The sequence below is a fragment of the Pleurodeles waltl genome, chromosome 1_2 (genome assembly GCF_031143425.1).
Source record: "Pleurodeles waltl isolate 20211129_DDA chromosome 1_2, aPleWal1.hap1.20221129, whole genome shotgun sequence".
NCBI lineage: Eukaryota > Metazoa > Chordata > Amphibia > Caudata > Salamandridae > Pleurodeles > Pleurodeles waltl.
In genome coordinates, this window is record NC_090437.1 from 170,966,653 (window position 1) to 170,976,496 (window position 9,844).

The 9,844-nt window shown below is 39.2% G+C and overlaps 1 protein-coding gene across 5 annotated transcripts in view; it reads left to right on the top strand.

Annotated features, from left to right (window-relative positions):
• LOC138299052 (zinc finger protein 419-like) overlaps positions 1–7,041 on the top strand; it is a 233,787-nt gene extending 226,746 nt beyond the window's left edge. For all 5 annotated transcript variants that reach the window (XM_069237005.1, XM_069237014.1, XM_069237032.1 and 2 more), the window contains one exon: positions 1,481–7,041. In XM_069237005.1, coding sequence (XP_069093106.1) covers positions 1,481–2,223 — 743 coding nt within the window. In that variant the 3' untranslated portion in view covers positions 2,224–7,041. The remainder of the gene's footprint in view (positions 1–1,480) is intronic.
• The last annotated feature ends 2,803 nt before the right edge of the window (positions 7,042–9,844 follow it).

Here is a 9,844-nt window from a genome sequence, read left to right on the forward strand (position 1 = left end):
AGAGAGCGATTTGAAAATCAACATAGCAAAAAACTTTACTATGAGTTGTGGTCAAATAAGGGGCAAGACCGATATTTTAATATTGAGGGGAGTAAGGTGCAAAGCACTAAAACTGTTGTTTAGGAATACAGTTTTGCTCAAGCTCAGACTGAAAACAACATACGGAGGTTTGCATATCTAACATGATTAGAAATAACGAAGGTATATTTAGATTTGCTACCAAGTTAGACTCCAAACCAGTTAAAGAAATGTTAACTTTATATAGTGCTAAATCCATCTCACCAGCTACATATGGAGCAAGCATTTGAGGGGTGGGTGATAATGTAACTATTCAGAAGCAAGAGAACAAGTTCCTTAGAAGGCTCTTAGCTGTTTCTCAGTCAATGCTAGACTCCATTATTCACTGGGAGTTGATTTTCGAACGGATATTCTGGAATGTGACCCCTTTTTATTACGCCATTCGCTATGGTCCAAGGAAGAGAGACACTTCACTAGATCAATCATCATGGACTGTATGGGTCTTGATCACACCACCAAACTTCCTTGGTTTAGACACGCCAAGTATAAGCTGAGGGGTCTAGGACACACATAGAAGGGACCCTTGGGTGCACCTGGAGATCATCACTGGGTACTCCAAAAAAGATCTAAGGGAATATATAAATTCAAAGCCCGTCATGAGATTAGGGCCCAGCCAGATACTTATAAGAGGTCAGTGAGAAGATATATTTCACTTGATGAGAAGCCCGGATGTAAACTACATCTCAAGTTAACAAACAATACCTATCACAGGTATCTCCTGACACGTTTTTGTCTCCTCCTCATCCTCCATAATATGGATTCACTTCCTAGGAAGGAAGGGTGGGTTGCGCTCAATCAGAAATGCTCTTGTGATAGGAAGTGGGAGCAGTCAACTAAGCACAACACACTTTTTTGTGGTTTCTACTTGGCACATCGAGAATTCTATCTTAAATAACTCTTTTTAAAACAAAGCATTTTTTATCATCAGGAGACCTTCCAGTATTTGTATGATTTGAAAGATCTAACAGGATGCCATTGGGGTGCTGTGTTTTTACCTAAGGTACTTCGCACCAGGGACCATTTGAATGTGATGGAAAGTGAATTCACTCAACCCTTGAGCACTGTGTGATAAGCACTCACTATGTATACTATTTGTTTTTTTGCTGAAATAAGGTTTTGACAATGTATTGAAGGAAAAAGGAGCCTTAACAGGTTTTTTTTAGCAATGGTATTTTAACATACAGATTCCGGTTTTTTTAACTAAATTATTGAACAACCTGAATATGGATGTTTAACTTTTTATGCAATTTTTATTATGTAATGATGTGATGCTTTTATGGTTTATTGGCGTTAATCGAATAAAGCTATTGTTGACTTGCCCTGTAGTTAATACATCTATGTGATTTATTTACATCAGAATATTTTGTGGTGAGTTGGAATGTTTTTATTGTCCCTTCTTTAGCTGTTGCCCAGACGTTACCCTCCATTGATCAGCAGCGAAAAGGCAGCAGGGTGAACAATGCCACATCCATGAGCAGTGAACACGGAAGAAGATGCAGTTATAAAGCCGATGTCAACAGCCATCCCAGAATCAAAGAAGAAGAGGCCTTAAATGCATGTGTTGGATACCGCAGCGGCATGACTCAAGGGTCAAGCTCTGTGGCTGCCAAACAAGAACATAGACCAGATACTAAGACGGAATATGGCAAGAGTTCTAAAGATTTAGCACATAAGGAAATGGACACTGAATTGGAAATGTATATTTGTAGTCAGTGTGGAAATTGTTTTAGCCGGTCACTAAGTAACAGCGAACATCTTCGAACTAGCAAGGGAGAGCGACAAACTATATGCAGTGAATGCCAAAAGAAGTTCCTTGAATCAACAAACTTGCACAAAGAACAGGAAAAATATGTTGCAGGGAGACCATACATATGTAGAGAATGTGGGAAGAATTTTAGAAAGTCACAGTCGCTGATCATTCATCAGCGAGTACATACAGGAGAAAAGCCGTATACATGTAGTCAGTGTGGGAAGGATTTCAGACAGTTGCCACACCTTGTTAAGCATCAACGACTGCACACAGGAGAGAAACCTTATGTATGTAATGTATGTGAGAGACGATTCATTGATTCCTCAAACCTAAAGAGACATGAACAGATACATATCAGAGAGCTTGAAAGTGTAACCTGGGCAACAGAAGGTTAATAGGAATGGATGCTCTGCTATGAGCAGTGCAGAACATAAAATAAAGTTTTAAAATATATTTATTTTCAATGTATATGAAAAATACACAGACTCTTATGAAAAATAAAAGATCGTAAACATTGGATAGGAAAAACTATATATAGTACTTTCTAAATAGTTCCATAAAATGCCTGTGAGCAACATAAGAAAAAACAGAAGTGAAAATGTACCTAAATGAAACATATTTGCTCTTACCCTTGGATGGTGTGGTAAGAACAAAAAGCAGGATCGGAAAATGTAATGTGCTGCAAGCCCATCACCTCAGGAACCAAGCAAAAATAAGTATTGTACCTTTGACCTACTCACTAAGTCGAAGACCTATAGTGTTTCCATAGAGTTTTCTTTTTTAAATGTAATATATAAATGCTGGTACCCTAGAATATATTTCAGGTTTGTCCATATCTTTTGTAAAGTAGTTCTACTGAGGTACAGCTTTCAGGTAGAACAACGGAGTAGTATATATTGTTGCATACATAGCTTGTTTGTAGAGAACCATGAGACAGTCCTTGTACTTAAGGTACTACAGACGCCCTCAAGAGACGTTACTGGTATTCTCTAAATAGAAAAAGATGAGAGAATAAAATAGTCATAATAAACAGCAACAAAAACTGTCCACATCTCAAATGGGACATGATACAGCTTCCTGATACATGACTAACCACACAGGTGATTGAGCTCACATCAGACAGTCCCATAGCCATTTTAGCCATCTTTCCTTTTACACATACAACCCTCCTACTTAGATTGAACAACCAGAACCTTTTGGTTTTCTAAACATGTGGCTTCTGCTTCTTAGCCTCTGTTAAATCTCAGTGTTGCAGCTTTTGTTTGTTTGACAGCTGTGTAAAAGTGTTATTGGGAAGTTATTAATTAAATTATATGCATCACTTTTTTTAGACAGAAACCCAACATTGAATTGTCTTTCATGATCTCATTCTAGTATTATACCAATTTCATACAATCACAGGACGTTGGCTGCCTGCCTAACAGTTTGAATATATGAACAGACCAACGGGGCGCATTCTTGCAGGATTGTACTGGTGGCTGAGTTCAACCTTACTTTTCACATTTCTGTTACCACCTGATGTCCTGTGCTTTACCTCCGTCTGATCTCCCATCTCAGGAGTCCTATCATTTTATGTCCTCTCCAAATCTTTTCTACTCATTAAAGATTTATTTTTCCGCTTTTTTTACAGTTGCTGCTAAGTTAACAAAAGATGTCTTTTAAAATCTAAACAAACCTGACATCCAGAATGCCATATAAAGTCATATACACAATTGTTTCTGATACTTGCCACAGTTTCCAGATTTTTCCCCTCCTTTTTTCAAACTTACGGTTCAATTGCAGAAACTCAAAAGAAAAAGAAACTTAGAGCCTGATTTCAAATTTAACAGAGTACTCCTTTCTTGTCAGGGTAGCAGAGGACAGTACTTCTGCCATCTTCACAGACTACCGTTCATCAGATTTGAAAATGAAAGCCTGCCCAGCTGTCATCTCTGTATAGTGAAAGGAACCACAGTCCTGGCAGTGCCTTTCAGTCTACAAAACATTTTCTGGGTGCCCGCTGTCAGTTTTGAGGGCATCCACTAAACTTTCACTTTTTTTTTTTTTTTTTTTTTTACAAACAAACTGTTAAAGCAGGAGTTTGTTTCAGAAAAATAAAAACACAAATTACCCCCACACCCTGGGAGTTTGCGTTAGTGTGGATGAAGGAGGAAAACATATTGGTAGACTGTCACTGGCTGACTCCTTGAATTTAGCCTCCTTGTACAAGGAAGAGAGTAGAAAGCAGACTAATATTTTCTCCTATATTAGTTCAGTGTCACCATGTATGATTGGGCTAGGGAACAGGTTTTCATGCAAGCTTTTGTCCCAAGAGGACCTATAAAGCACCACCAAAGAAGGGCTGTACTTTTCCCAAATTGGACGAGCTGTTACCAATACGTGATCTTATACTGAGATAAAAAGCGCTTGCATGTTCTTAAGGGATCTTCATCCCTTCCATTCTCAGTGCAGGGACCTGTATCCTGCTCTCAAAAGTCTAAATAGCCCAGTGTCCATGTCCCCAAGGTGACATATTTGGAGGGTCCTCATCTAAGGTTTAAGTCATGAATATGGAGACCATCCCATCAAAGTCCTGGGATTATATTTAGAGATTAACTGATTGTTGCAGGATTGTGGTTAAGGAGGAGTCAAATCTAGAATCTATGTATTTTACAAAGATTAAGGTAACAGTACCAAAACATCTGAAAAACATCTGATTTGAATTAATTATTTCAGAATGGGTTACATAACAATAACCCAGTTCCTTTCACTGCTATGTCGTGCTCTGTGTATGTTGCCCATATAAATATATGTGCTACAGCAGCACCAGTATACTCGCTACTGCGTTCCATTGAACATGACATTGTGACAGTGTAGGTCACAGTGATGTCTCTGAGACCAGTGTAAAACCCAAAGATGGCTACTTATTGTTCGTGACCTAACTATTCTGGTACCCCAGGGTTGTCTTTGGTGAAGCAAACATGACACTGCAAGCCCTCTTATTTGAAATCCCCTACTGCAACAGTGGCTATTGAAAACAGATCACCAACAACAGGAGATTACAAAAAAGAATAACTCAGCCATTTCCTTCCTGTTGATAAAATCCTGGTAGCGTAAAATCCCAGTCCATCTTGCCACCAGAGCAGACAGTTCTTAAGTGCCTTTCCCACAAGCAGCGGAATGCTGCTCTGAGCGATCACCAGTGGCTAAGATTAAGTATTCCTTCCATCCCTTTCTTGTTTGTTGCAGTAGATGCCCTGGGTGTGACAGGTATGCCTAGACATGGGTCCCATCCGTACTGTGCCATAGCACTCAAGATACTTCGCTCACCAGGCCTAAGTAAGCCTAAAACCGTCGTGAGGTGCTTGTTTTCTCATATGGATGGCACCTGGCAGTTCCTGCTGGACGGTTCCGAGTGGAGCAGAAAGAAGACTGATTTGCATAAGGGTAGTCTCTGTCTAGAATGGTACAGTGGGTAAAAAAAAAAACATGGACTGGAATGTTGCCCAGAGTGATCACCAGTGGCTAAGGCTACTTCAAGTATTCCTTTCATCACTTTGTTGTTTGTTGTAGTAGATGTTACTTGCAAGATGAGCATACAACTTACAAGCATGTGTGTGAATTTATGGAGTATCTGTGCCCAAGACTTTAAACACTGTAATAATAATTATTGTTAGCGTTCTAATTCAAGGTGAAAGCAAAGTGAGCAACCTTTGTTACACTTGCACTGTTTCGGTACCTTAATAAGAGTCTGAATGGCGCTTCCAGTTCCCGCCACTGCAGAAAAGAGATGCAGAAGGGACGTTGGAGCAAAAGTGTGGGCATTACTTGGTGCATGGTACCTCATACTTTCAGGATTCCCTTTTATTCCTGTATGGCAGGTGATATTTGCCGTTTTCACAGAGAAGGAGGCCGCAGTTTGATAAAGGAGGTGCAGTTTCAGGTTATAATAATACTCTACGGTATTGGTATTTGATAAAGTTTATGGTGAGTCATTTGTTAAACTAATGGGAGCCTAGATGGATTTCAGGAGTAGGGCTGTGACCTGATTATCTGTTTACATCAGTTGTTGAAAACGAATTAGGTGGAGTGTAGCCCTGTCTGTGTTTCTTTTTGCACATGTCCTTCAGTAATTTATTCTTTCAAGTTTGCAGTGTAGCATTCAAATGGAGCCTGTATGGAACTGATTAGTTAGTAGTCATCTCCATGCTACAGTGTAATTGGATCATGCACCTCTACATTTATGCATGTTATCTAGGGGCTATGGAGGACTGACTCGACCAGCGTTGATGCTCAGTCCAAGCAAGACTGCACTCCTGCTCACTTGCCTACTTAATCTTGGCTTAGCAAATGTGTACAGGATGATGGCGCATTGAGTGCCCAGTCTTGGCTGGCAAGACGAGGTGTCTATGTTTCACCTTCAATGGTAGATGCCTGGCCGATACACACATACTATGTGAGGCTATTGAAAAGAAAATAGATTGATGAAATATTTGATGACAGCATTACACAATCTCTCAGTGACTTAACCCTTCTTGTAGTCTGTCCTGAGCTTACAAAACGCTGTCTTCTGCTCTCATTTCTTCCACTTGAGACATGAATATTTCCTACAACTCAGACTGTATGTGGAATTAGAAGGCATCACCGCACCACCACTACTCTCTATGGCCTTCCTTGGTATCTGTTAGATGGAAGACTGCATTTTTAGTTATAGGTCTCTTGATTTTTGTAGCCTATTTCAGAGATTTACTGGAATTTAGTTTTTTTCTCCGATAAGACACTAGCTCTGAAACAAGGTAAAACACTCACAAAATGCCGTAGAGCCCTAGTTACTCCAGTTTGAAAGTCTCCGATCGTTACTTTACTATTTGAGCACTCCTTCCTATCAGGTTTGAATACAATGATATTTTTCCTGCCTTTACAATCTAATTCTGTTTGTATCCTGCATTTGTTTGGACAGTCTATACTAGTTTTGTTCCCAGTGTTTATCTGTTACATTTGTTGCATTGCACAGCGCTGTACAACCATGCAGGTTGCTAATGCAGTTTTATAAAACTGTATAAATAAAATAATACCTAATGAATACCTTGTGAATTCATCCACCTCATGTTAAAGTGAATTCAATTGGTTACTTATTGAACTGCAGATTAAATTCAAGGTTAATTTGTTTCTCATCAACCTTCCCAGGATCTAAACGAGAAATAAAATTTACACAAATTGCTTTGTGCCTTTTATATACGTTTTGGCATTACTAAACACCTTAACTTTAAATTTTCAATGAGTTGTTTTGTTATTATGTGGTATAGTCCTAGACTACATGAACCATTCTGTTGCCTAATCACCCTAGAAACAGCCATAGCACTAATGAAAGCCTAAGTTCTTCACCCACCTGGATTGCATGTAAGTAAATTTGGAAATATTTTCTGAGCCTCCCAAAAGGGTAGATGACCTTCTATGGTTCTCAGCATAGTGGAAATATTATTCCACATTTAGCTTTTACCAAAAAGATTCTCTATCTACAAATTTGTTCCTTTTGGTATCGTAGGTGCTTTATAAACTGAGCCTCAGAAGGGCTTAGTGCTCTAATGGTGACATGATCAATTCCCCTGTCATTCAAAGAATTCGAGTTCAGGGTACGCCCTCTTTTGCATCGCAGGATCTTTGTCGATAGTCATTAACATTAGAATTATAGCAACCACTTGTGGGATTTCGGACCACGTTTATATCACACATATATAACAGTTACAATAAACGGTAAAATTCTCACAACTTTACAAGCATACCCATGTACTGCAACCTATGTAAGGCTGTGTTTACCGAATTTCCGGTGTCTTTCTTTCTTTAAAATGTAATCAAATGGAAAAAATGAGTAAATAAATCAGCCTTGCCGCATTATGAGCATCATACTGCCCAAGGCATCCTGAATTTTTTTTAATGGGAAAACAGCCATATAAGCTGACCCTTGATATACTGAAAATTAGTTAACTGTTCCTTGAAGGTGCCAGCAGCATCCCAGTTTCCTCGTGGCTTAGTGACAGTTTTCCCATAGTGCCCCTTCTGGTAGCTTAAAGCCAGGAAGAAAGGAGGATTTCTAGTAGCATTTCCTTCTGCACCCTAATATCTTCATTGATAGTTCTAACCATATAATTGGAATATCAAGCTCATGCCAGATCTCTGCGACTAGAAGGTAACAGAACAACTGAGATAAGATCAGCAAATATTGATAATGTAGTGGAAAGTCAATTGCTACCATACACGAATAGCTTTTTCATGGTAGACTGCCCCATAGTTGAAGCCTTTCTGGAATCTGAGCCTACTGAGTTAGGTCTTGTGAAAGTATGAACACACTTCTGTATTGCAGTCTTGCAAGTTTCTGATATGAGAACATTACATAACTCCGCAGTTTTAGGTTCTTTAAGCCTTGTTGAATGAGCTCTGGTTTTAGCTAGCAATAACTGGTTAGCTAACTTATAACCTAAAACTATAAAACTATGCAAATAGACAATCTATGGGGATATAGATTGCTTGGAAACTGCCACAGCCAGGCATATATGACCCCAGTTGATGAATAACTGAGAAGTCTTCCTAATGTTGTTAGTCTTGTCTACATAAACATTTTAGGACTCTTATATCTAAAAAAAAAAAAAAAAGAAAAGTCCTTTTTGCTGTGAAAATGAATTTTGTTTAAACTACCAGTAGCGTGATAGACTGATTTAACAGGAAATCTGGAACCACTTTTGGATGAAAAGAAGGACGAGTTGTTATGGTTACTCTTGCAGGATGAAAACCATATGAGATTCTTGGGCAGGAATGGCTTGCATCTCCCTAATCTTATGCACCAAAGTGGCGATTACACTTGTATAGTCCTTACAACCCCTTCTGAGGTGTTGAAGTGCTTTATGCTGGGCAGCACACTGCTCGGGAACCCAAGGTTAGTGTTTAGTCAGCGGTTAGTCCATTGGTGATCAGTATTGCTGGTTATTAAGATGAGTCTTGTATGCTGAAGCAACAACATTCCATGTATTAACTCCAGTTCCTTTGTGGTAGATTAAATTCATAGAATAGAAGTTTGGTGTGATCATTAGTGGTCGGTATGTCAGTTTATGCATATGATTGGTGGGCGTAATAGCTGAGCGAGAGGAGAGTAGGTGTTGTTAGGTTGCAGGGGGTTGAAACAAGTTGTGGGCAGTTTGCAGAAATATATAAATAGAGATTAAAGCAAACATTCATGTGACTTGGAGAAGGTTATGGTCAGAGGAAACATGCAAAAGATGGGAGGGATGACCATTTGAGAGAAAAAAGAAGTAATGATAATCAAATCTTAAGTAAAGGTCACTCATCATGTTGGATTTTAATAATATAGAGGATGTTTTTTGAGATTCTATGCATTTGTGATGGTGCTGCACTGTAGAAAGAAACATTACGTGCATGTGAAGATAGTGCAGTCAAAGGCACTAGAATCAGGTGAATACTCTGTACACTGCTAGGCTAGGTTACCACTATACCACCTCTTCAGCAAAGACAGCTGATCAGTTCAGGGGTTTGAAGTGTAAAATAATGGCTAAATGCATATATAGAAAAATATCAAGAGCATTAGGCTGCACTCGAAGGAAACAGTAACCTGAATATCAAAGCAATGTGAGAAAGTGTATGCGTTAATGACACAAACATTGAAAAGGAAATTTTTCAAATGTTGTAGAGGCTATCTTCTGACGTTCATCCTTGTGTCTGGCTCCCCTCATCAATTACAAAGCAAAGTGGTCTGCATTTTAAATGTCTCTAGTTTAAAATTGCACAAGATGGAAGGTGAGGGCAGCTTTCCCAGAGATTGAAAATGTAGTGCCTGCATTGGTGTGGATCTGAGGACTCTAAACAAGAATGAAGAGGAATTCAGCGGAGTCACATCTCAGGAAGAACGAGGGGACGCTGACAGCGAGGGTGGACTTTGTGGAGCTGTCGGATTGCTCATTGGCTGGAAAGTTTAGAATGTTGACTGTTATTCTTCCTTTCCCAAATGCCTATGAGAAATGTAGTTTG